The sequence below is a fragment of the Corvus cornix genome, chromosome Z (genome assembly GCF_000738735.6).
Source record: "Corvus cornix cornix isolate S_Up_H32 chromosome Z, ASM73873v5, whole genome shotgun sequence".
Taxonomy (NCBI): domain Eukaryota; kingdom Metazoa; phylum Chordata; class Aves; order Passeriformes; family Corvidae; genus Corvus; species Corvus cornix.
The window spans coordinates 13,025,364-13,051,594 of NC_046357.1; the positions used below are offsets into that span (position 1 = coordinate 13,025,364).

The 26,231-nt window shown below is 42.4% G+C and overlaps 3 protein-coding genes across 5 annotated transcripts; 1 reads left to right on the plus strand and 2 right to left on the minus strand.

Moving 5' to 3' along the window:
- Window positions 1-186: 186 nt before the first annotated feature.
- Window positions 187-13,149, minus strand: DNAJC21 (DnaJ heat shock protein family (Hsp40) member C21). Of its 3 annotated transcripts, none has more exons than XM_039566760.1 (12): window positions 12,982-13,149; window positions 12,743-12,836; window positions 11,724-11,847; window positions 10,726-10,848; window positions 7,136-7,440; window positions 5,734-5,885; window positions 5,305-5,392; window positions 4,908-5,066; window positions 4,247-4,286; window positions 2,203-2,393; window positions 1,732-1,804; window positions 187-735 (listed from the first exon to the last, which is right to left on the minus strand). In XM_039566760.1, exons 1-12 carry the CDS (start codon window positions 13,076-13,078, stop codon window positions 571-573), a joined length of 1,611 nt encoding a protein of 536 aa, XP_039422694.1. In that variant the 5' UTR covers window positions 13,079-13,149; the 3' UTR covers window positions 187-570. The 3 variants fall into 3 exon arrangements, with proteins under 3 accessions (XP_039422694.1, XP_039422693.1, XP_039422695.1); XM_039566759.1 differs by having other exon boundaries at window positions 1,732-1,807; XM_039566761.1 differs by having other exon boundaries at window positions 725-808; window positions 1,732-1,807.
- Window positions 13,150-15,824: 2,675 nt separating this feature from the next.
- Window positions 15,825-20,667, minus strand: BRIX1 (biogenesis of ribosomes BRX1). The gene is made up of 10 exons (XM_010395153.3): window positions 20,304-20,667; window positions 19,474-19,585; window positions 19,045-19,088; window positions 18,333-18,403; window positions 17,914-17,963; window positions 17,744-17,817; window positions 17,595-17,645; window positions 17,208-17,309; window positions 16,544-16,672; window positions 15,825-16,238 (listed from the first exon to the last, which is right to left on the minus strand). The coding sequence occupies exons 1-10, from the start codon at window positions 20,646-20,648 to the stop codon at window positions 15,969-15,971; spliced, it is 1,248 nt and encodes a 415-aa protein (XP_010393455.1). The 5' UTR covers window positions 20,649-20,667; the 3' UTR covers window positions 15,825-15,968.
- RAD1 (RAD1 checkpoint DNA exonuclease) lies at window positions 20,631-25,871 on the plus strand. The gene is made up of 5 exons (XM_010395155.4): window positions 20,631-20,841; window positions 22,337-22,445; window positions 23,099-23,357; window positions 23,628-23,726; window positions 24,043-25,871. The coding sequence occupies exons 1-5, from the start codon at window positions 20,647-20,649 to the stop codon at window positions 24,224-24,226; spliced, it is 846 nt and encodes a 281-aa protein (XP_010393457.1). The 5' UTR covers window positions 20,631-20,646; the 3' UTR covers window positions 24,227-25,871.
- The last annotated feature ends 360 nt before the right edge of the window (window positions 25,872-26,231 follow it).

Below are 26,231 nucleotides of genomic sequence, written 5' to 3' on the forward strand. Positions count from 1 at the left end.
CGGATATTCTGAGCTGGAAGGGATCCACAAGGATCACCAAGCCCAGCTCTTAAGTAAATGGCCCATAGAGGGATTAAACCCATAACCTGGGTGTTATTAGCACCATGTTCTCCCCAGCTGAGCATAGGCCCTGCTACTGGCTACACTCACCCTGAGCTGAGCCCTCTCAAAAGAAAAGCAACAGCACGCATGTCAAAATAATTTATTATTTCCTCTGTGTGGGTACTTCATCCATGCAGGTTTCTACAGGAACACAGGGTGAGTAGCTTTGAGTTACTATTTCCCCACCCATGGTGTGAAAGGTGCTGCAGGGTAAGGGGCTTTAGACAAGGTGGCTCTGCGGAAGCAGCACCTGTGCCATGCCACCAAACCATTTTGTGATTAAAGGAAGGTTGTTAAAAACAGAAGAAAGCACAGATTCCTTCACAAGACAGTATTCCTTTTGTGCATCTTCGTTTTTTTTCCTAAATTGGTACTTCTTTGTTTAACTCCAGACACAGGCAATGTGCATGTTTCAGTTCTGGGAGAGTGTTATTGTACAATTCTGAAGACTGTCACTGTAGCAAAGTTCTATCTGTTTTTACGTTTCTCTTTTTTGTTTCTGGCATTCACCGCTCCATTTACAGTCGGTGTTGTCGTTGCTCTTGCATGTCCTGTGGCTTTTAGGTGTTCAAACAATTTATTTCGGGACGGAAATGTACAATTGCAGGTTACACAGTGGATGGGAACTTCATTCTACAATGAGAAAAGAACCCCAGAATGCTTCACATTTGTACGGAATACACCAATTTCTTGTACGCAGTTTCTCCTTGACAATGAAGCATGAATAAGCTGTTTGTTTCTATCATCAATATTCCATTATGCATTAACAATTAAACACAGACATTTTTAAAAAATAATCACAAATACAACTTCACGAAATTTCAAAGAGCTTTAAGTAAAAACCAAGAATGGAAGCCTTACAGATCTAATTCAAAGTAAAGAATAGTTTTGATCACACCTGACCATACAGGCAATGCTTTGGGCTCTGAGACGTAGTGAATTTATTATGTCTTAGCTGTAGTTACTACAAAGATTCACTCTCCAGCAAGCATCAATATTGGAAAGATGCAAATAGTACTGCCTGTCACCTGCTGGGTGACAACAGCTCTGTCCTCAGCTGTTTAATTTATCTGAACTGCCTTGCATACAGAACTTTACCAACTCTCTTAGAAACTAAGCTTAGTCCTGTGTTTCTCTGTGAGAACAAGAGCTGAAGTTCCAGTTCTATTAAAACCACAGGGGCAGAATTTGTGGACTGCAGGTGCCCAAAAAACCAGCCTTCTTTGTAGTAATATGATCCCCACCTTTTACCCCTCCTATGAAAACAGGCTGAGAGAGGTGAAGAGAAGGCTCCAGGGAATACTCACTGCAGACTTCCAGTGCCTTAAGGGGGCTTATATAAAGCAGGAAGAGTGACTTTTTACACAGGCAGACAGACAGGACAACGGGCAGTGGTCTTAAATTGGCAGAGGGCAGGTTTAGATTACACATTAGGAAGAAATTCTTTACTGTAAGGGTGATAAGGCATTGGCCCAGAGAAGTTGTAGACACCTCATCCCTGGGAAGTGTCCAAGGCCAGGCTGGATGGGTGAGCAATACAGTCTACTGGAACTAGACGATATTTAAGGTCCCTTCCAACCTTAACAATTCTATGATTCTATCTTAAATAGCATAAGTAACTTGACATACCGTTGTTGAGCTCTCTGAAGATGCCTTGGCAGACTTTTTTGCTTCCTTGGCTTTTTTCCCTTTAGGCTTAATGCTGCTAACAGACAAAGAGGAACCAAGATCAGTGCACACGAACATTCAACATCTACAAGCTTCTGATGTTTTTCAGTTATCAATGTCTCTGCTGCTTTCCCCTGTTCTTTCTTCACAAAACAAAATACCAAGTGTTTCCAGGAAAAAAAAATTAATTTATACAATCAATTGTTAATCTCAAGATGTTGAATCAGCTCCTGGGAAGTGATATGGCAGTCTGCAGTCAAATGTCACTTCAAAGAGGTTCCTACACTCTTTGCTTAGTATTGTATTTATTTAAACCTGTTTTGGTGAGCAGCCCCCCCAGAGTCCACATTTGTGAGTATATCTATCCTTGTTTGACAGTATCAACCATGACACAGAAGGATACAGTGACTGCAATCTTGCAATCCAACACACCTTTTTTCTTCACTTTTTGTTTCATTCTCCCGGCTGACATCATCTCTAATGCCTGTGTCTTCTGACACAGCACATCTTTGGCCATCATTTAATAATTCTTCTGTTGAGCCACTGTCCTTCTCCATGCTGGGCACCTCCTTTTGTTCAACTGTTTCTTCATCAGCACTTTGATCAAAAGAGTCCTCATAACCCTGTACAAACAGAAGAAATCCAAGTTAAATATTTTCAGTTCGTTAGTGACTATGTTTATAGTATTATACTCATTTACCTCAAACATGGGTGGGTTGGGAGGAGAGAAAGCCATGGACCCTCTTAATTTTACTGTGTTTTTTCAGTGAGACTGTAACAGGTAAAACTTTAGTTCTCCTGTTTTGAAAGATGAGGCCACCTGTGGTGAAGGGAAGAAACACCAATAAAACAGCCTCTGAAACTACAGAAGAGGAGAATGAAGGTAGCTTTTAATTACGCACGGGATTCATCCTGTTCTGACTACCATTTTTATTTCCCAGATAGTGGCTTGGCTTTTAATCTTTGCAAAAGGTTAATTACTTAGATTACAGTTTTCTTTGCCAGACAACTGCACTAGGACACTTGAGCCAAAATAACTGAGCTGACTGAAATTAGATAGACACACTGTATTTTCCTTCCCTAGCATTACAGATACTGACAGCCTTTTCCATGCGTCAGATTAGACTCAATATACAGAGTTTGGCAAAATATCAACTCCCTGTCTGAAGCAGAACAGCAAAGCTTCCAAAAGCAGGTTAACAAGTTTGACCTAACACCCCATTGTTACAACTTTTATCACCTCTAGTGCACAGTCTCAGCTACTTGAAAAAAAATTTGGCTTATCTCAACTTCAGGAAAAGAAAACAAAACCCACAGAGATTCCCTGTACTCCTGCAGAGGATGGAGGTTAGGATCTCTCAGCACAAGTTTTCAGCTCGTGCAATGCAAGAGTGGCACCTACTGTCCAGCCTGTTCACCAGGCTCTGCGGAACAGAGCCACAGTGACTATGTTCCACCTCTGCAGTGAGAACAAACCTTCTGGTCTCAGACAGAGGAGGGAAGAGGTCACTAAAGCCTCACGGTCTGCACAGAAACATGAAGGTCAAGCCAATACTTGGACTATACAATTGGACCAGCCAATATGAAGCCAGAAAACTTCAGTTGCTTGAAAGTCTCAGGAAAGTTTCTTAAGAACAAGAGAATGATGGAGTGGGAGAGGGCAGAAAAGGTGAACAGAAAATAGGTAATTAGAGGGGAAAGCACAGAAGAGGCAGGACCTGGTACAGACAGGTCATTGGAACAAGGCTAGAACTGAGGAGTAAGTACTTGGAAAGGATAAAGTTTGAGGAAGGCAGACAGAAAAATGTGCTGACTATGACACTCCTGCCACTCAAGCCTGAAACAGCTTGCACTTGGTGAATTTCACCTGTTGCTGTCAGCACAGATCTGTCATATCAAGCACAGACTCAGATCCTGGAGTACAGCAGATTACAAAGTAACAGTGGTATTTGTGTTCAAGAGAAAGGTGGAACTGATGGGCTCATTCCAACTGCTACAGTGTCAGCAGGAAGCCAATACTGTGGCAGCTTTTTCCACTCCCTCTAAATTAGAAATTAACAAACAATGCATTATACCAACTCCTGCAACTAAAGCCAGAAGTGACCACCAAACTGAGCTGTTAATGCCCCAAGGCCACTACTAGTCTTCCTGATCAATTCCTTGCATTCTCCCTATCTGCCTGTTTCCATCTGTTTTTCTTACACTTAAGACTTCAGCCTTTTTAGAGTCAGCACCACGTATTAGCATCTGCACCAACAGAATGAAGTGAGGTCTGTGATGTTATTATCATAAAATATTATTATAATAAGTCTAATAAAAGTTATTCTGAGGCAAAGAAGAATTACAAATATTTTTGAATAGTCTTCAAATTCCATGGAATTTCAAGTTCTCCTATTTTGCAGGACAAAAAAATAATTTGTCGGGAGATAACAAAACTGGGTTGTAAAGTTCCCAGAGTATCATTATGACTACGTACCTTCATTGTTTTCTGTTTCTTCCTTTGTTTCTTTGAGAGTCTGTAAAGATAATTAAAAAATTACTTTTTTTACAGAAAACCCCCAAAAACTAGTAGGACTCCTAAAAAGGTATCAAGCTATACTTTCCCTTATCCTCTTAACATATTAGGTAGCCACAAAAATAGTTACTCATGCCTGAAACTAAAACAATAGGTCTCCCAAACTACTCATTGCATTTAGTAAAACATTTATGCTGCTCAGACTGAACCCAAAGATACTAGTGAGATAGTTGGGATTATGCTTTGGCTATTTAAAAAATGAACTTGTGTAACAATTCTGATTTTGAGCACTCTCATTTTCCATTTATGCCAAAAATCAACTGACAGTACCAAATCAATCAGCACTAGCTCTGTGGAAGCCCCTCTGCTTGAAAAATAACAAACCCTTCTTTTCCTTAACATGTAATTTAAGCAGCAGAGAAAACATGAGTCTGTTGTTCTACAGCACTCAAATGCAGTCATAAAAATGCATGTGTTTTACTGGAACTCTGATACTAAGAAGTATTTCAAATTGCACAACACTGAGAGCAATACAGGGGCAAATCATCAGGAGCTCCCTCTGAAGGCCACTAATACTTAGTAAATCAGGAGTCATGATAAAATTAAAACCAATTTGAAGTACTTCTGTTTGGGCATGTCTTTTGTTTCTTCCTCCTCTTTGGTCTCTATTCCATCTGCATCATCCAAAGACACAGGAAATTTCTCTTCTTCCTCTTCCAGTTGCTGTCGTAAGAGTGATACCATCTCTCGATGCTTCTTTGATTTTTCATGATTCTTCATGCTGTGAAGAGCAGATTGTTACCGCATGTTGCTCTGAGCAAACATCATTATATTTACACGTAAATTAATAACAGGCCCATTATTAAGCTCTACTAAGTACGGAAATTTCTGCACTGACAATGTCTCTACTGGAAAGACCACACTGACCATTATGTGAAGTTAAAAATTCTTTAAAATGCAGTTTTAAAGGACTTAAAAGCCAACACCTCCACCCCAAATCCCCAACCACAAGCACTTACGCTTTCTCAGTTTTTAACAATTTGTCACAAGCAGGGCAGTACAGACCATCAACAAATTCAGCTTCTTCAGCTTCATCATTCAGTTTGTCTGAAGAGATTAATGGGGATCAGAGAGACAAAGTCAGATGAGTAATTTTTGAACAAGCTGCTCTTTAAGCCCCAGAAAATAGTCACAGCACTGACATTCAATTTCTCTAGTACTACTGACACACAGACAGATCAAGATCACCCCACCAAATCAGACATTAGTATAAATTAACAGCTGCAGCTTGTTCAAAGGAAAACACCAGTGAGGAACAGACTCTAGCCCAGCACCCTCAGAGGGAGGCAGTGAGTTGCATCACAGTCAGAACTGTGAATCTGATGCTCTAAGTGAGCCACACTCAGACTGCAGTGACTCAGTAAACATCACCTCCCTACACACCATACCTTCAATGCCTTTTGTCTCCTGTTCTTCTAATTCATCTTCACCACCTGATCCATCTCCAAATTCCTTTTCATATTGTGCCTCCATCTCTTGCAGTTCTCTCTCCAGATCTGACATAGTTATCCAGCTCTGCTCTTTGTACTGCTCAGCAAGTCTGCAAGCAGAATAATACAGTAACTTCTACACTGTGTCTGTGAGATGGGAACTACAGGAACAGTGTTACTTAAAGGTAACTTCTACTTAAAGATAACTGTTCCTCTCGGGCACTTCAGGAGGAAAGTTCTGAACCTACAATGATGGAGCAAACAAGTGGAATTCTGAGCAATCTGAGTTCATTTGTGATGTCAATGGGCACCTCTACACTGCAAGCAGGGATATTAACGCAGGTGGATCCTGGTTGAATTTCAGGCAGAAAGTGCTGCGCAGAATGGTCAGTATCAAGCTGACAGCAGGGAAGTCAGCTCAATCCTGCTCTAAGATCCAAACTCACAAACAACATCGGAAAACAAAATCCACAAGCACATTACTCCTTGACTGTGCGCTATGGGAATGTACCAGCTCAGTTTTCCCAATCTAAGTGTACCCCAACTTATCAAACAGGGCATTACAGGACAGCTGAATTTTGCTCCAGCTGGCCTCTGGCCTCAGAATTATCAAGCCACCTGTCAGTAAATGCATAATTCTTCTTTATTGTCCAAGGGAGAAAGTATATATGTATATATATAAAAACAGTACATAATATACTCCATATATGTTATTACATAATTTTAATCAATATGCCATTATTTTGCAAGTGCACTCTTAATGAGAATTGAAGCTCCTCCCTCATATGTGCAGGCAAACAGTTCTTCCAGTTGAAAAAATAAATTGTGGTTATATCAGGAGACCACCTCTTCCTCTTTTGAGAAAAAAAGCATCAGATACTGCATTTAGTCCAATGAAAGGGTCCTTTCTAAAAATAGGAAAGGTAAAGCTGAGCTCATTTTCCCCTCTTTCTTTTTAGCAGGTACAGCTCCACGCAGATGAAGGTGATCTAAGTCCAGGTTGTTATAGTCCTGTTCGCCCTTATTCTAAAACTTACATTCTTTTTTCTTTAAAGAAACAAAGACAGCTATTAAATTTTACTTCCCCAGCTAAATAAAAGCACACCGGGTTCTGTGCTATTACAGCCATTTACTCACAGCACCCAGATAACCATTCCCCACTTATCTTAGATCTCTACAAGTCAGTACAATGCAGAAAGCTGAGTTTTAAACAGCTCAAGACTTGAGACCAAAATTAATACCTAATATTTTCAAGGATGTTTAAAAGAGTAAGTGGAGCTACTATTAGAATCTACGTCTATACTATATCCTCATGGTTTCTCCAAGTTAAAAAGCAAAGATTTGTTCCACATGTACATACTTGGCTTGTTTGAGCTTCTGTTGCCTCCGAAATTGCTCTGCTTTCCTAGTTTTTTCTGCATTTTGTTCTTCTACAAGTTTTCTGTGAGCCTGTACTCTTTTATCCCTTTTACGAATAAAGGCTACTAGCTGACGGATCAGTTCATTCCTCTCTTTCCTTGCTTTCTCCCTCGTTTTCTTGTTCTCTTTTTCCATAGCTCGTTTCTCCCAGCGGTTTGAGGCTTGTCGTGTGTCATACTCTTCTTTCCAAGCGAAGTTTTTCTGAGTACAAAAACTCTGCCAATATGCATAGAAAGGGTGGACTACCTGTAAGAAAAAAACAAAACTAAGCCGCTTGTTTAGGAGGGGACACAAAAATCATACAAATAATTCAGGACTTTTGTAACAGTTTTGTTCTGAACTTCTATACAGGCCACAGTTTTGCCTCAGAGCAATGAAGGTTTAGAGAAACTTCTAACATCATCCTTGAAGTTTGAAAGTGCGTCAATTCAACAAACTTCTCTAAACTGTTACAAACTGCAACTTCTAAAAATATCCCCCTGTAGGACTGGATCATGCTGACACTAGTGTCTGTTGGGGTCCCTCCCCCTGCCATGGAGCCCTGGGAGAGGGGCCCTGGGGGGGAGACACGGGGTTTCCCTGCCCCTGGTCAGCCTCGTTCCCCTGCGCGGGCAAGGACCCTCGGGTCCCGTGACTGCGGAGTTCCTGAGGAGAGCCCCCGCCATGCGGCTGGGAAAATAAACATCTCTGAAACATCTACCACGAATCTGTCCATATATACTTTGTTTCCACGGGACTCCTGGTTTGAAATATGCTTGTTGCAGTAATCCCCGCTGCAACAAGTGTCCAGTTACTTAGCTGTGCTATATTTCTCCTGTCAAACTGAAAAGCACAATCAGAATCAGACATGCTGCCTGCAAGCTGGTACTTGCACAGACTGCCTAGGAACCTCCACATTAAACCACATGAGAGGTCAGCCATACATTTGCACAGCATAAAAAGAGCAGCAAAATAAATACATAATGTTATTTCTTCCCTGTATATTGTCTGCTTCCTGAGCAAGACAGAAATGAATAGCCCTTGATGATACAACAGCAAGGAGCCGTGACTTCTACAGTTTAACAAGGGGCTATGTGAAGAAACATTTACTCCTGTTTTGTCAGTAAACTAATGACTGTCAGTTAAAATTATGCCCCCTAGCTTTCGCATTAAAAGAAAAAGTAAGTGATCGTTATTTATTCTCCTCTCTTTTCCGATTCATGAGTAAATGCTGGACTAACAACATGGCATCATAATCACTTTGGGTTTGTTCTTTATTTCTCTCCAAATAATTATTATCCTTCTGCATTTTGTATGTTTAGCCATCATGATATGCCCAAACTCCCTTCTTACACTACTTGCCCCACCAATCTTCCTTTTTACTACTCACTCCTATATTCCCTACTGTTCATATTTTAGGATACCTCACAGAAGTATTTAACCTAATGGTTTGATATGTTTTCTTCTAGTGAGTCATCTTCTCCTTCTGCCATTTTTTGTTCACAGGAACTACAACTATCAATTTTTATTCAGAGGAACAACACAACAATAACTTCCAGCAGCCTATCTACATGCAAAATTCATGGCTGTGGCTTCTAGCAGGTAAGTCACTACAGTTTTTCTCTGCTATCACAAAAAATAACCAATAAATCAAATAACCAATATTTCCTCCAATAACTTAAGTAAGATGAGACTAACTACCTCAGATTTCTGCTGCAGAAGAGGATACTTCTGTGCAAAAGGATGCACACCTATCAACTGATAACAGGGATCATCCTCCCCTTCATCAGATGTGTAAGTTGAGACTCTCCCCATTCTCAACAGCTACCTTACCAACCTGCACATCTCTGGCATTCCCCAGCAGCCTGTACAGCAGCCACTGCTTAACTCCCAGGTGGATTTTGTTTTGCCTACTACTCATACTTGGAGCTGATCACTTTTGTTTCTGCACCTAATTGACCTACAAGTGTTCTCTTCCCATGAAGGCTTGTGAACTCATGGCCTTACGAATATCTTTCCTGGCTACCTGGCACTGATCAAGCTGCCTCTCAAGCTTCTTGTGAATTCACAGAGTAGACCAAACCAGAGACTATTCACATCACAGATTTTGAAGCCTTTGTAGAGTTTTTGTAGCTCTCTTCTAAAACTCTTTTCCCATTATATTCCTACTGTGTAGAAAAGTGAGCACTGCAATGCTGGAATCCTCTGACAGTGCTCTGTCTTTGTCTGAATATAAGACAACAAGGAAAATTACCGCTCTATAAACAGAGGCTATTTCATATAAAATATCCCTATGAATCCCCAGGGGGGGAAAAAGTGAGCACTCTGCTTCCAGAACAGCGTGAACAAGGCAGATGTCAAAGTATGTTGGTGCTAGAATTCCAGCCCTTTTTTGCAGTTATTAATTGAGGTAAGCATTAAAGCTATTTTGAGTATATAATCATATTTATCCCATGGCCTCAAAGCAAGCAGTTTTCAAAAGATGCTTCAAGATAACTACATTAAAAGACAGATTTTAGCTGGTTCAGAGATACTATATTTTCCCTGGGAAAGATTTCCACTTGTTAATCAACCCCGTAACTTTTCCCTGCCTCCAAACACCAGTTCTGGCACTTCTTAAGAAGTTTGATTTCTAACTTTTGTTTCCAACTCCAGCCAAGTTTTGTACCACTGAAGCTACTAACTTTTAAAGGATGTATCAATTTAAATTTCATAAATAATTAGCCATACAGAGAAGGTGACAGCGAGAAGTACCAGACTAGAAGCAACATTTGAGTGCACTTCATACTGTGCAGTTATTCCCTAGGGAAAGTGTTATTACCTCATTATTTAATTTCGACACAGACATACTGGTAACTTAAAAAAAAAAATCCTAATTCTGATAGTTTATAACAAATAGTTGGCAAACCAGGTGACAAGAATTCAAGTCATACAAGTCCCCATACACTTTCTCTTCTTGCTTCACAGAGGAAAGCATGCAATGTTTTCCAACTCAAATCTGACTACAGGCTAACTGCGGATGACAGTGCTATCATAGTGGAAGCTCACACTGCAGATCAACACCACATCTATTTTCTAAAGGCTGTGCTATGCACTAAGTGCTATGCAGTTTTCCTATAGGAGGCAAGATACTACATGTTATTGGAAAAAAAAAATTAGCTCAATACCCCTTTCTGTAATGTAAGTTGTGTTAAACACTGGTAAACTACTCTCATCAGAAAGCAAAGAAAACATCCATTATTTTGCTTTATAGGTCTTGCGCTACACTTAAGTTCCACTGGCATAATTGATGGTTAGCCCTGTGAAGTATCTGTCTGACAACTCACCCTATAGGCCTGGCTAATTCTATAGTCCAACAGGAAATACCAATCTTAATTCAGCTAAATATTATGAATCAGAGCACTTCCTTTACAGTAATGGTCTACAACAGCAGAAAACAACCACAGTTACATGGGTTTGTATGCACCTCAGAGATCAGCAGGAGCCTTTCCTCTGGGACAAAGTAATGGTTTAACTCCGTTACCTTCAGTTCCGTTTTACGCTTGCCCTTACCGTATCATAGTCACTATGGGAATATCCAAACATAGGGAATTCTTCAATATCTTCCTGGGTCATATATTCCAACTCTTCCTTCACAATCTTCTCAAAAACTTGTCGATAGACTGTAAAGAATCCCTGAAATCAATCAATCAATCAATCAGTCTTTTGCACAGCTCAATAATAGATGTACAAATGCTTGGGTGCAGTCGTGTATTTTAGAGAAACGTTGCTACTCTGCAAGAGCAACTCAAAACCTGGGTAAAGGCCGTGTAAGCACTTGCTGTAGGTACAAGACCCTTCTTAAAAGTTCCACTATCTCTCCTGCCTTTTATTTTCACCTCCTTCACGCCATCTCTGTCTCTCTCACACCTGTAGTCAAATACAAATTTCAAAAAAGTTTCCACATACTGGAGATGGCGATAAGTTTCTAATTACATGGGATCAAGTTTTGTGAAAGTTCCAGATATAAAATTCACTGTTAAATATCCTATCTTCTTCTAAATGAATATGTTACTGAGTCCTAGTACAGTAACACAAAGACAGGTAAGTATTTTCTCTGGCAGAGGTTCTTCTAATCACCTGGAGCTTTTCCATATATGGTGAGTATTTTAAAATCTAACAGGGAATTGTAAATGCCAATAGGGAATTCAATTATACACACCTTCCTCAACGACTGTTGTTACATTGCTTTTCTGTAATTTTAAGTGTTCTAGCTTGATAAAGTATTTCTAAATAAACAGATGGTATTGCAAGCCGTGGAATGCTTCACTGTAAAGGATAAATAAACAATATACACATATCTGTAGTTGTATGGTATAGTTGGATATTATGATCAATTAACTGTTGGACAATATGCAGGAATTAAAGCTTCCCTGTACATCTAGATTAAGTTTTGTCTTAGATTAGTATAAGCTGTGCTAACAATTCTACATATAACTTAAACACAAAACAGATGCCAACACTTATAATGGAATTTAAACTGATTCATTAAAGACTAATTGATTCATTACCTTTTCATCATCCCCATATCCAGAGTAACAGCTAACAGTGAAGTAGTGCAGCAGATCCAAGCTATCATCCTGATAGTCTCCATCAACTCCCCCTTTCAGCAGAGCCTCCCTGTGATTATCATACCTGGAAAAAATTCACAGCATCACGGATGTAGAGACACAGAACACTCCTCAGTGCTCATAAATAACACAGTACACCTATCTCATCACTGTATAGCTTAACCCACTGTCTGTAATTTGTTCCTCACATCCAAAGTCTTCAGAGAGAAAAGCATGACAGACTCAGTAAATATTCTCTCTTGACCTTTAATTTACTTAGTATTACTTTATCTGCAATATCTATAGCAGCAATTCCTCAACAGCCACCTACCAAACAATCACACTTGAGCAAGATGCCTCAACAAACTTCCAGAAATGGGTAGGGCACTATTTAAATCACCCAGTACTTGCACACACTCAAAAAAGGCCCAAATCATACACTAGCACATAAAAACTGAGAAACAGTCCTGTATTTTCAAGGAGGGCAAACTCAGTACAGGCAGCTTTGGTCGCATAATTTGGGAGATGTTTCCCCCAGCCCACGTGAAAAACAAGCTTCAGCCCATGTGAAAAACAAGCTACACAGAACATTCAGAGCAGCAATCCCTCAGAGATGCGTGTGTGTGTATTTTACATTAGGACTGAACACCTGTACGCACTGCCCAAGGCCTAAGGCTGACCAGAGCTGCCGTGCAAGCTGCCCCGTGCTCGGGGAGGAGCACCAGGCCAAGCCTGGCTGTTGGCGGGGCGCTCCTCGGGGCCCAGCACGCCATCAGCTCCCGGCACACCACGAGGAAGGTGAGCGTGCGGAGCTGCGCCTCTCCAAAGGGCTGCATGGCTCTCAACTCCTACAAAGCCTAAGCCAAGCGGCTGCTCCTGCCCACGGATGCCCGCGCTGACTTGCAGCGAGGCCCAGGAGCAGGACAAGCCCCGGCAGAGCCAGGGCTAATACAGCCTCTGCCAGGCCAAGCGCTGCTCACCAGGCCCGTTCCTGTGGGTCGCTGAGCACGTCGTACGCCGCCTGGATCAACTTGAACTGCTCCGCTGCCTCCTCCGCGTTCTCGAGGTTTTTATCTGCAGGACAATTTAACGAAACCGTGTCAGCGGCGGTAAGGCTCGGCGGCAGCAGCCGCCCCGCCGCCCCCGGCACCGAGCCAGGCGACAGCGCGGTGCCTCCGCGCCGCGCGGGGCCGGGGCCGCGGCCGGGCCCGGGCCGTACCCGGGTGCCAGCGCAGCGCCAGCCGGCGGTACGCCCGCTTCAGCTCCTCCTCGGCGGCGTCCCGCCTCACGCCCAGCACCTCGTAGTGGCACTTCATGGCGATGGCGGCGGCGGCGGCGGCGGCCGGCGGGCCGGGGCGGGGCGGAGACACCGGGACACCGGGCACCGCCGCCCCGCGCCGGGAGGAGCGAGGCCGGCAGCGGGAGGAGCGAGGCGGGAGGGGAGGGACCTGCGGGGCGGTGTCACCCGGCTGCCGGCAGCACGCTGGGGACGCTTCTCCCCGGCCCGCGGCCGGGTTTGGGCGCTGCAGTCACGCGGTGTCAGATTAACGGGATGCCTTGTCCTGGAATTCACAGGATCAATGAGGACGGAAAAGATCTCCGAGATCATCGAGTCCAACTTGTGACCCAACACCACCATGTCAACGAGACCATGGCACTGAGTGCCGCGTACAGACTTCTCTTTAACACCTTCAGGGACGGTGACTCCACCTCCCTGGGCAGCCCATTGCAGTGTCTAATCGCCCTTTCTGTGAAGAAATTACTGCTAATGTCCAACCTAAACCTCCCCTGGCACGGCTTAAGGCCATGTGTTCTTGTCCTATTGCCAGTTGCCTCACAGAAAAGGTTGACACCAACCTGGTCACACCTTCCTTTCAGGGAGTTGTAGAGAGCATTAAGATCTCCCCCGAGTTTTCTCTTCTCCAGGGTAAATACTCCTGCTCCTCTTAAAACCTGTGCTCCAGGCTTTTTTGTGCTTCACAGCTTGGTTTCCCTTTTCTGGACTTGCTCCAGCACCTCAAAGTCCTTCCTGAACTGAGGAGCCCAGACCTGAACACAGGACTCAAGGTGTTACCTCACCAGTGCCAAGCACAAGGGGAAAATCGCTTCCTTAGTCCTGCTGGCCACACTGTTTCTGAAACACATATTTCTGATTCCTGTGGGTGCTGAGGAGCTCAGAGGCACAACCAGCAGCACACATTCTCAAGGTAGCTTTTTTTTTAATATCTGTGCTCTTCAGAGGTCTTAGGGTTGGTCAAAGCCACTTTCCTTCTCTAGGTCAGGTGTGTATCAGTGGACAGTATGCAAATGGAGCTTCAGATCAGACAGTGAGATCTGGAGGCCCTGATCTCACGGTAAGATCTGGAAGTCCTGATCTCTTTCTGATCCAAAGATGGCAAGTTGAACATGAATCAGCAGTACCCTGGCAGCAAGGAGAGCCAACCCTGTCCTGCGGGGCATCAGGCACAGCACTGACAGCCAGGCAAGGGAAGGGATTGTCCCGCTGTGTTCTGCAGTGGGGCGGCGTCACCTCGAGTGCTGGGGGCACCTCAACATCAGAAGGATATAAAGCTATTGGAGAGTATCAGGAGGAGGGCAGCTTGGATGGAGAGAGGTCTGGAGGGCAAGACTTGGGAGCAGCTGAGGCCGCACAGCTGAGGCCACACAGCTTATTGGAGAGAAGGCTGAGAGGGGACCTCACTGCAGTGTACACCTTTGTCACAGGAGGTCTTGGCTGGAATGGAGTTAATTTTCTTCACAGTAGCAGATACGCAGCTGTGGTTTGGATTTGGATTTAATAACAGAAATGTTTGTTTTTATTATTGCTGAGCAGGGCTCAGAGTTATAGCCATTTTTACTTTTCACCCAGCCACCAGGGAGGGGTACACAAGAAACGGAGAGGGGACACAGCCAGGACAGCCAATCCCAACGGACTGCAGGGCTATCCCACACAACATGGCACCATGCTCAGCATACAAAGCTGGAGAATGAAAGAAGAAAACATTCAGAGTGACACATTTGTCTTCCTAGGTCACTATTACATATGATGGAACCCAGCTTTCCTGGGAGCTGAACACCTGCCTGCCCCTCAGGACACAGTAGATAAATTCCTTGTTTTGCTTTGCTTCTGTGCACAGCTTTTGCTTTACCTATTAAATAGTCTTTATCTCAACTCTCAATCTTTCACTTTTATCCTTCCAATTCTCTTCCCCACCCCACCAGGGGAGAGTGAACAGACAACTCTCTGGGGGTGAGTTGCCAGCTGGGGTTAAACCACAAGTGTGCCAGGGAAAGTTCCAGTTGGACACCAAGGTTCTTCATGCAGAGGGTGGTCGGCTCCCAGGGTAGTCATGGCACCAAGCCTGTCAAGAGTAAATGAGGGTCTGGATGATGACCTTAGTCATATGGTTTAGTGTTGCACAGTTCTGCAAGGAGTTAGTTGGATTCGATACTAATGGGGGTCCTTTCCAACTCAACTGTGACTATACATTAGGCTGCATGAATTGAGCACATGCCTGTATTCACCAGTCTTTCTTTCCAATCCTATGGCACACAGACCACTTTGTTGCAGAAGTAATACTGGATTTCCCTTGCCCTGCTGGGTGGAATGGTATTTGGAGCTTAAGAGGTCAGCTTCCTCTTGAGCCAGTTGTGTCTTTTCAGCATTAAGACACTGGAAATTGAAACAAAGGAATCAAATAGAAATAGGGCATGAGCAACACTTTGAAACTCAAGAAAGTTTGAGGGAGTGCACAGGGAGACACAACTAGTCAGTGGAAGAACCACGTCATGAGGTCAGGAACTGTGAACTAGGTTAAAGGCATGTAATAAAGAAATAGACCCAGAGAGGTCTGTAACTACTCATTAATAGTCTACTACTACATCAGTAAAGAAACGTTTCTTGGAATCAGACTATAGACATTAGGAAAAATTCTCTCCTGTGAGGTGGTGATGCACTGGAACAGGTTGTCCAGAGCAGCTGTGGATGACCCATCCCTGGAAGTGTTTAAGGCCAGGTTGAATGGGATGCCACGTTATTTCTCAAAACCCAGAAGACAATAAAAGAATGCAAACTCAATCTTTATAAAGAAATGTGTGTTTTGTTTACTTAAAAATTGAAGTTCAGACATGTTTGTCTGTACAATGTAAATTCAAATATTTACAATATTCGGTCAATATTGTATCAAGTTTCATCCCTTGTAACATCTATGCAGATCCTTCAGTTCTGAATAGCTTTTTTTGCTTCTTCCTCTGAATTTTGCGTAGCTTCTTCTTATCTTTAACAATTGGCTTTGTCTCTGGTTTCACAAGCTGAATTTCCACTGGCTTCTCCTCAGCTGGAGTTTCAAAGACCACTTCAGTAGGATCTTCTTCAACAAGGACCTTAGTCCCTTTTTTCTTAATCTTTTGCACTTCTTTGACTTGCTGCTTTTCTCTGAATTTAGCAGCCACTGACAATCTTACCAGCCGGCGATGCTATAAAAATAAGAATTTAAATTTCATCATGTTTCAAATAAGCAAGATGGAAAAAATCTGGTATTAAAGAAATATATGGTAATTTCTCTGCTTAATGGTCAAGATCCTCAGAGTAGAGCCATCTTTCCAGTGACAATGACTTCTGCATACATTTAATGACTACAAAACTACTCTGTTCTCAAACTGTCATCAGTTTAGGGCTACAAAGGGTCATGGGAAAAGGCATACTGTGCTCCTGCACAGACTGACTGCAAGATTGTTTCAAATTAGTTGCTAAATGAAAAAGAAAACAAAGAGCTGCTTACCATATTTGGGGACTGGTAATGAGGATTTTCATACAGAGTTGGTCCTCCAAAGCTACCTTGGAAGATTTTTATGAGGTTCAGGACAAAACGAGGCCCAATTTCTACTAGAGATGCATCTTCTTCTATTATCTGCAATAAAAAGAAAACTTTCTCCATTTCTCATTGATTGAATCAAAGCATATGACCTTGTAGGCACCTTGCATATATAGTAATACACAACTGAATTTAAGTCTCTGATACAATACCTGATTAGCTAGATTTGTATAAACCCAGTTCTCTACATAAAGCAATTCTCTGAAGTTCAAGCAAGCTTTTGGACTACTTGGTACTTGTAAATTCCTTCTACAGAAAGTAAGCTCTAGATCACTTTGGGTCAAAGCAGCAATTTAGATTAGAAGGCACAGTTTAGGCCTTGTGTAGCATGTCCTGCTACCAAGACATCCTTCACAGAATCACAGCTCATTGAATGCAAATCGACTGAACCAGATCTCTTCAGAGATATGGGAGAAGGTAAGTCATTTCAGGACACTGAATCTGCAAGCACTAAGGGCTGGCATATTCTGGTAACAATACTGATGATTCTCCTCATTTTATTTTGATTAATGGATTTGATATGAAATTACTCCACTGAGCTCCTTCTGAAGAGCTAAGAAAGAACACTCACCTGGTAATTGCGAAACCAGATCCTTTCATCTGTGATGGTGAAGGTGAAGACGTGATCAACAAAAGGCTGGCTTTTGGGGTGGTACTGTGGTGTACTAAATATCTGTAATAAAAGGCAGTATTTCTGAATATTGGCAATTTAAGAGGTCAAACATAAATGGCTTATTTTAAATTCCTTTCAATTTTCTAAGATTCCAAACCTAAGTAACGTTTCATAACCCAAAATTTAAGTGTTGCAGTCACGTTAAGAATATGATCCCAATCCTTTGTGACCTTTTCAAAGTTCAGAAGTGTAAAACTGCTACTTGAAAAAAACATTTTCGATTTTTAAGTATGTTGCCAAAATACATTTCCAGTGAAGAAACACCAGGCAGAACTAGAGACTGACCTGAATAAACAATTCTTTAAGGAGGGCATAATGTGGCTCCTGGTCAAATATCTACAAAGAATAAAAACGTAATTTTACATACAAGGCTAAATGCAATAGTCATGCAAAGAGAATAAAAACATACTCAATAAAATAAAATCTGTACTTACTGGATCAAAAGACAAAAGGGGTCTTGAACCCCTTAGGCAATTTCCTGTCATCTTCAATTCAGCCAGTGTGTGAACTATAGTTGATTTTAAAAAAAAAAAAGTTATTACTTACAGAAAACTGTTCAGAAAAAATAGCAAGAGTACAAACACAATAACGTCAACCAGCTTACCATTCTGCACCAAGAATTTAGCAGATGGTCCCTGTGGTGTGTTTGAAAGCCTGCAGAGGACAGGTGGCAGGGAAGAGAGAAAAGAATAACATTAACAGCAGCCAGAAGATGTGCTAGATTTCCACACTACACCCCAACCAGTTATTCCTGCACTGAAGTAGTTCCTGTCACTTTTACAGCCATACTGAGTTCCTTTAACATGCTCATAAACACTTGCTTTCTAAATAATTTTGTAAAATGCTTCTGCAAATAGTCTCCAAAAGCTGGTCATGCACTAGCCACAGAAGTGCAATATCAGAACAGATTTAACTAATCAGCACTATTTCATGCATTTTCACTATTACAGTAGGAAACTTCAACTAGAACTAAAGCATCTGCAGCTATAAACAGAAATTTAACAAAACATAATATTTCCTTACCACATGTAGAGATCCTGTTTCTTTTTGGCTTCAAAGAAGATGCACTTATTGCAGTTTTTCATTTCACACACCTACACAAGACACATAAGATTAGCTGTTTACAAACATTCTGAAGACATTTTTGAAAACTTTCCACCTTCATCTCTAATATTTTCTCCTCTCCAAAATGCAAGTTCAAAAGCAAAGATCTTGTCTTATTAAGTGACACCTACTGATCCCCAAATTTCAGCCATTTAAAAAAAAAAATCTCACGTACTTACTCTAAGGAGTAATAACTTCATTAAAATGACAAACAACCTGATAGGAACAACCTCTCCAGGGTACAAACACAAGAACAGGAGCTGAGACATTAGGTTCTAGGTTCAGAACTACCAACGCCTTTCTACTTATGGGCTGGCTGCCTACCTGTGTCCTGAATTGTTCAAGTATAAGCTGCACTATACCTTTCACCTATACAGAAAAGCACATCATGCTTTATTTCTTCATGATGGGAATCTTTATCTAATTAAAAGTTTCGTTCTGGTTTTATTAATCAAAAGTAAACTTTCTGTTTAAACACAAGTGCTTTCTGAATATCAGTAATTTTTACCTATGAAATTGCACAACTCCTATAACTAGTGTGACATCCTTTGAACTTTATTGCCCTTTTCCCTTGCACACTGAATTTCCATAGAAGATAAAATAAAGAAACACTAGATAAATCCTTGATTACCTCATTGATCACAAATAACTGGTCTTTACGGTCCATTTTAGTATCTGGAAGACAAAACCAACATTTACAAGGCTGGAAAACAAGAGATGCTTTTAACAGTCAGTCCTCTTGCTAAAAGTTGACTAGTTTATAAATGAAATTTAATTATCAATTTGTTTCTGTCGTATTATGGAATAAATAAACACAGCACCAAAACTAACTGTGCAGGTTCAGGACTGATGCCTTAGGATTCATTTCCCAGAAAATATTATGATACAACAACAACTGCTGTACTTGTTGGCTCAAAATGGGTTTGTTTGTTTAACATACAAGTTTCATCAAAACTCTTCTGTACCACATTTAAAAAAAAAATAAAAGAAGAGGTTGTTAGCACCTCTTGGCTTAAAAGTATTTTCGAAATATAAGTCAGGAATGATGTTTAACCCCCACCTGCTTTAGAGTGAGGCATCAATGTTCTTAAGTCTTGCATTAGGTGTCTTGTTCTGAAATTAATTCCACGAGAGGAGAATATCAGCACTCGCTCCTTGTTTTTCCATTTGCCCTATTAAAGAGACACAACAATTATGTGGGAAGCTTCTAGCCTTAATACTGTTATAACAGAGAAAAAAAAAAAATAGGTTTGGACCGTAAATACAGAAAGATACAGCAAGAACCCTTGTTTTTATCTGCCCACCCAGACAGAACCACTGTCTCAGCAAGGGTGGAGACTTCCCTACAGAATGGAAACACACTGCCTTTACAGGAGGAACCGTCCTCATCCCGGTCGAGTGTGCTCCCAGGCACAGCCTTTCATTCCCACCGAAGTACTAAAAAGCCACGTGCATAGCTTATTCTCCTGCAAAATGGGCTCAGGCACAATTCCAGAGCACAACCCAGCTTTTACTGCCGGTAAGCACATTGCAAAATCTTTGTGTTTACACGCGGTACTTTCCTTTTTTCTTACAAGCATTACCGAGACCTTCTCCAGATGATTCTTAAATGGAACAGGCACAATTTCCATACATCCTCTGTATACAAAAGAATTGCCCAACTCTTTCAAACACTTCTAAGACTGAAGTAACACATCTTATTGGCATCGACCAGAATAGAATTCGCGTATTCTCACGGAAACAACGCACCGCCAGGTTTACTTTTACTTGTGCTGGGACTATAAAAGATTACGAATAAACCTCTCTGCCTCGGCTTAGCAGCCGTGTTCCCTCAGACAGCCCGAGCCCCGGCGCGGCGGGGAGGCCGGACCCCGGGCGGAGCGGCGGTACCTGGGACACGGGCGGCGGGATGCTGTATTCCTGCGGCGGGACGCTGCGCTCCCGCGGGCCGCCCTCCGGCACCGCCTCGCCCGCGCTCGCGGCGCTCCTGGCGCGCTTCGCCTTCCCCGCGGCCAGCGCTCCACGCTTTCTCTTGGCCGCCATCCGGCCCCACGCCATCCCGTGCCCGCTGCTCGCGTGATCCACTTCCCGTGTCACATTTCCTGCGTCACATTTCCTGTGCTCGCGGCTGTGTGATCTCACTTCCTGCGCTCGCTTTCCCAGTGCTCGCGTTCCGGTTCTTGTGCTCCCGCCTGCTGTGTTCCCCGTCCGGCCGCGCTCCCGCTGTCCGGCCATGCCGTTCTCGGCGCCGCCGCCCGCCAGCGGCGAGCGCTACGCGCTGTCCGCCAGCCTGGACAATGCCCGGCACCTATCCAGCCTCCTGCGGGCCGTGCACTTCCAGGACCACGCCACCTGCTTCGCCACGGCCAGCGGGCTGCGCGTGACGGTGGAGGATGCCAAGTGCATCCAGGCCAACGCCTTCATCCAGGTACGGGCACGTCAGCGCGGGGGAGGGCACCGCTGCTAGAGACCTTGCACAGGCCCCGGTTACCGCCGGTGTCGGAAAGACAAGGAGCCACTGGGCAGGGTCCAGCGGAGGCCACAAAGATTATTGAGGGACTGGAGCATCTCTGTTTTGAGGAGAGGCTGCAGGAGCTGGGCCTGTTCAGTCTGGAGAAGAGCAGACTGAGAGGGGATCTCACTAATGCATATAAATACCTCAAGATGGGTGCCAAAAATTTCGTGCCAGACCCCTTTCAGTGGTGTCCAGTGACAGAAAGAGGAGCAATGGCCATAAACTAAAACACAGGAAATTCTACCTCAGCATGAGGAAGAACGTCTTTCCATTGAAGGTGGCAGAGCACTGGAACATCTGCCAGGGCAGATCTCTCTCTGGAGACATTCAGACCCCACCTGGATGCATTCCTGCGTCACCTGCTCCTGGCAGGGGGGTTGGACTGGATGGCCTCCGGAGGTCCCTTCCAACCCTAACAATTCCGTGATTCTGTGTTGACCTGCAGAGAAAGGAGGACCTTGCTGGACCAAGGCAGGGGTGTGTGAGCTGATGTGGAGGAGGGGCCGTGGTGACGCTGCCCTTATTTATGGGTGTTCATACTGGAATTCCAAACCCTGCACCCCATACATCTCTGCACACCTGGCAGTGTGGTGGGCTTGCGCCCTTGTTTGATGTGTTGGTGCCTGCCAAACCCACAGCTCCTTCTGGCCATGCTGTGCTTAGTTGCACAAGCAAGCACTCATAGTATCCATCTTTTAAGTGTTTTTATATCTCATCCAAAAGCCAAAAGGTTGGATTTAGGTCACCTGTGAAAGACTACAGATTCACAGACACTTGATTGAAAATGGTTGTGCTATGCTCAAAGCACTCCAGGTTGATGTTTGCCCCTCTGGGCTGCCAGGAAAACATGAAATGGCTTTTCCAAAAGCAGCTCATGCCACCCTGCTTTATTTCTGAGATACCCTGTTCTTGCAGGTGCCAGAAAGCAGTGAGTGCCAGTGACAAACAGGATAGCATGAGCAGTTTACCCCCATCAGGCTAGTCAAAGGAAGCATTCAGCACATATTCATATTTCAGTGAACTCACTGTTCTGTTCTGTTCTGACATACTTTTAGTATTGGGAATGTTTATTCATGCTCTGAGCAAGTGACACATTGTATAGTTCAATGAATGTTTCCAGCTCCAGAAGTAAGTGGCTTTAGGCTTTAACGTTTGTAGCTTGTGTTTAAACTGTAAAAGACAATTGTTTAGGATTTCATGTTTATGCCATCCTGCCTTGTTTCAACTGTGACCTGATTGTGGTTTTTTTAGTTTTGAGGATGAAGACCCATTTTTCTATAATCAATGCTGTGCTGCATGTAGAAATCACTTCATGTTGCATTGATTTCTGAAAGGGAAGCTCTGAAGTGCAAACCATAAAATAATTGCAGAAACTCCCCACTTTTTATCTCTTTACTTTCACTTACAGGCAGAAATTTTTCAGGAATTTTCTGTTCAGGAGGAATCGGTGATGTTCCGGATCAGTTTGTCTGTTCTTCTGGACTGCCTGACCATTTTTGGAACCAGCTCAATGCCAGGTGTGGTTCCCTGAATCCGTGAAAGGCTGTGTGGGTGCTGCAGGATGCACTGTGTACTCAGGCGGAGGGGAGTGATACCATGACAGCTTTTTGGGCAGTTCTACCCTTGCAGCTTTGTGTTGAACTCCTTGTTCCTCTGCAGTTTTGGTTGGGACTCACCAGATCTAAATCAACTGTACTAAAGAGTGCTGTGATTTTGGGAAAAGAGGTTCAGGTGGTGACAACCTGCTACAGGAAGGTGTGGCTGCAGCACAAGCTCGGCCGCGTAAACTTCAGTTTGGGTTGCACAAGTAGCAAGAGTAGTAAGGAAAGATGATGTGAGCCAGAGAAAGACAGAGGACCATGAAGATTTTCCAATTCCTCTAAACTATATGTAACGTGTGTCTTCATTGTCACAGCTGGCATTTCCTGTCTGGTGGGTGAAATTATTTGTTTACACACAAGTCATTTAATTTTGTTGCATAACCATTAGCACTTCAGAGGGTGTATAGAAGGCTGCACTTTGAGGGCTTTAGTAGCATATTGGGAGGCTGGACCAAACACGGTGAATCAAATTGACCTGTGCCCCATGTGCCAGAAAAATGAGTTTTCTAAAATGATCAAAAGTCCTAGCTATTCTATCTGCAGAACATGTATTTCATTCTCTTTTTCAGGAACATCAACCGCCCTTAGAATGTGTTACCGTGGGTATGGGTATCCCCTGATGCTGTTCTTGGAAGAAGGAGGAGTAGTAACAGTGTGCAAAATCAACACTCAAGAACCGGAGGAGTTGTTAGATTTTGATTTCTGCAGTACAAAGGTTGTTAATAAAATTATCCTGCAGTCGGAGGGACTACGAGAAGCATTTGCTGAACTGGATATGACCAGTGAAGTTCTGCAGATTACCATGTCTCCAGATAAACCCTACTTCAGGTACTAGAAACTGCTTTCAACTAAATGTTCCTGCTTGGCTTCCTTTGGTGAGGACTAGAAGTTTTCAGGGTGGAGAGAGGGGCACTATTTTAGAATACTGGTTCATTTCAGGAAGAATTGTAATGAGTATAGCGAATCACAGTATGTATTCTAATTAACATAGTAATGTGTTTTGTGGAACAGTCATCAAGATATGTACAATGACTAATTTTGATGAGTTTTTACAGAGCTCTGATCAGGTATTTTGAGATGCTGCTTTTTGTCTTTCAGGTTATCCACTTTTGGAAATGCTGGAAGTGCACATCTAGACTACCCTAGGGACTCCGATTTGATGGAAGCATTCCACTGTAGCCAGACCCAGACAAACAGGTTAGAAAGTCTGTGACTTATTCCCTCTATGCCAGGTTGTGTGTTCTTGATGGGAAATTTAAAAGCTGTTTTTGCATTACTGTAACATTTATTTTATTAGTGGGGGGGGGGCAAAAATACTCCCCATCTGATAAAAGTCTGTGTCTGTAATCAAAAGCTAAGTGCTGACAATGACATAATGTTGTTACCAGGTAAAGACCAAATAAGCATGTTCCTAAGTGGTTTTTATTTATTCTGTGGCTTTATTCATAACTAATGTCTCAGCTCCTCTTTGCACAATGTATTTTTTTTCAGATTACTGTTTTTTCCCCTGCAGGTACAAGATTTCTTTGCTTAAACCATCCACAAAGGCACTGGCTTTGTCTTGTAAAGTGTCCATTCGAACAGATGCTCAAGGATTTCTTTCACTGCAGTATATGATTAGGAATGAAGATGGACAGATCTGTTTTGTGGAATACTATTGTTGCCCTGATGAGAACATCACTGAAGCAGAACTGTAGGTGTGTGTGCTGGTGTCTGTAATATATTTTTGGTTATATAAAATACTATATTTTTTTACAAAACTAAATGAAAGCTGTAAAGTTTGATAGAGTTAATATTGTCTTTATTTTTTAACTCTGGAATAAGAAAGCTGAAGACTTTCATTTTTCTTTGACTGCAAACATTTCTTAGCCTTGACTCAAACTGAAGCTGAAAAAGCAGAAAGGGGAGTTGATGTCCTATAGGCACTGCTTCCTGCACAGATGTTAAAGTACTGTTTGTGTAATACATTGATGCTTTTTACAGTGTTCTCCAAGAACTTTTGGTTTTGTTTTGTTTTTTTGTCTTTGGCTTCTAGTAAGCAATTACACAAGGGAAAATCTGAATACTAGCTGTATATTAGCCAGTTAACTTTCAGTGACTTAAAACCAAATTTCTCTTGAAAGAGGACAACATTTTCAAACTGATGTCTCAATAGCAGCAGGTGGTTTCTTTCTGGCAAATGCTGACATGTTTTGTCAGTGAAGCCAGTAGGGTCCTCCTCATCTTGATTAATTCTTAATATAATTCAATTCCTTGGAGTTTCATCTGACACCAATTTACCATTTTGTCTGCAAACTGATGTTGAATTGGTAATTTGATATAGAAGCCTCATTACTCATAACTGTTCTGGCAACATCATTGTTTTGGATCAGTAGTTAATTACACATCTGCGAGAATGCTCCAGCTGAAGTGTTTCTGTACGTTCCTGTCCCTGTTCCTACCATGCTGCTCTCTACTAATGCTGCTAAGAATTGTAAGAGAGAAAAGTTTCATATTTAAAATTATTTGTGAAATTCATTTGCCTTCTCAGTAGCCTTTTTCAGCAACAGGAGTTGCTCCTAAACAGCAGCAGGGGAATATCTGCCTGTGTCCCATGGAGTGGTATGTTCATATCTCTGCTGAAAATGGGGCTGACCTCATACTCATTGAAAAGGGAGTGTGGATCCTGGGCAGTTTTCTGCAGTGTCCCACCTTCAGAACAGAAGCTGAGTTGTGTTTAGGTCAAAAGTCCACTTGTCCTTTCACACCAGACAACCTGCTCAGGATAGGAAGTACCTGGGACCAGCCAGGCACTGGACTGGATGCAGAGTCTGCAAATCACACACAGAGACTGAGCCCTCCCTGCTGTGGGATGTGATCGAAGAGTCAGCAATCTGCAGGTGTTTTCTACGGCCTCAGACTGTGGTCAAGTTTTATTGTTTGTCACATGAGGTCCTGCTTTGTTTTCTGTGGAAAACAGTGTGTTTGTATGTTACCAAGTTGATTGCTTCATTGTTCAACAGAACCCTTTGGGTTTATTTTGAGTTTAAAATGCTTTTGTGGATCATTTTTCACCTCTTGTTTATGTCAGCAAGAGTATACTTTTAAAATGCAAAGTCTTAGCCATTCACTTTTGTTGGTTTTTGTGCAAGTCATTCATTTATTGCAATAAAGTTTATGTTTGATAAAACATGAAAAATTTTTGAACTACAAGGCTGAAATAGATACCTAATATTCTAAGTTACTCTTATTTATTGGGGTTTTTTTCCAAATGTAAGTATCCAGTATGAATGAACTTCCTTCTAGCTTACTGTCTCAATTTCTTCAATCAAAAAATAAAAGAAGTTGTGGTCTCACTGGGAATTATTAATGTTATCCCTGACTACTGAGTGTTAAGGATGATTTACATAATCCCTAGGTGACGGGATAAAAGTGCAGCTGAGCACACCGCTTTCTTGGCGGTGTTTTTTATTTATTTATTTTATGTTATGTTATGTTATTTATTTTAGAGTACCCAAGTTTCTTGTATTGTGTTCAGGAACTGTGGCTTAACATTTGAATTTTTATATAATTGCCTACAGATGTACTGTGTTACTTCTTGAAGTAGTACTTTTAATGATTTCTTCTGTAGCCTACCAACAGTGGTCATGGAAGTAATACCCTAAGAAGTCAGAACACCACAAAATACCAGAAAGTAACTTGCATTTCATAGTTGTTATGTAT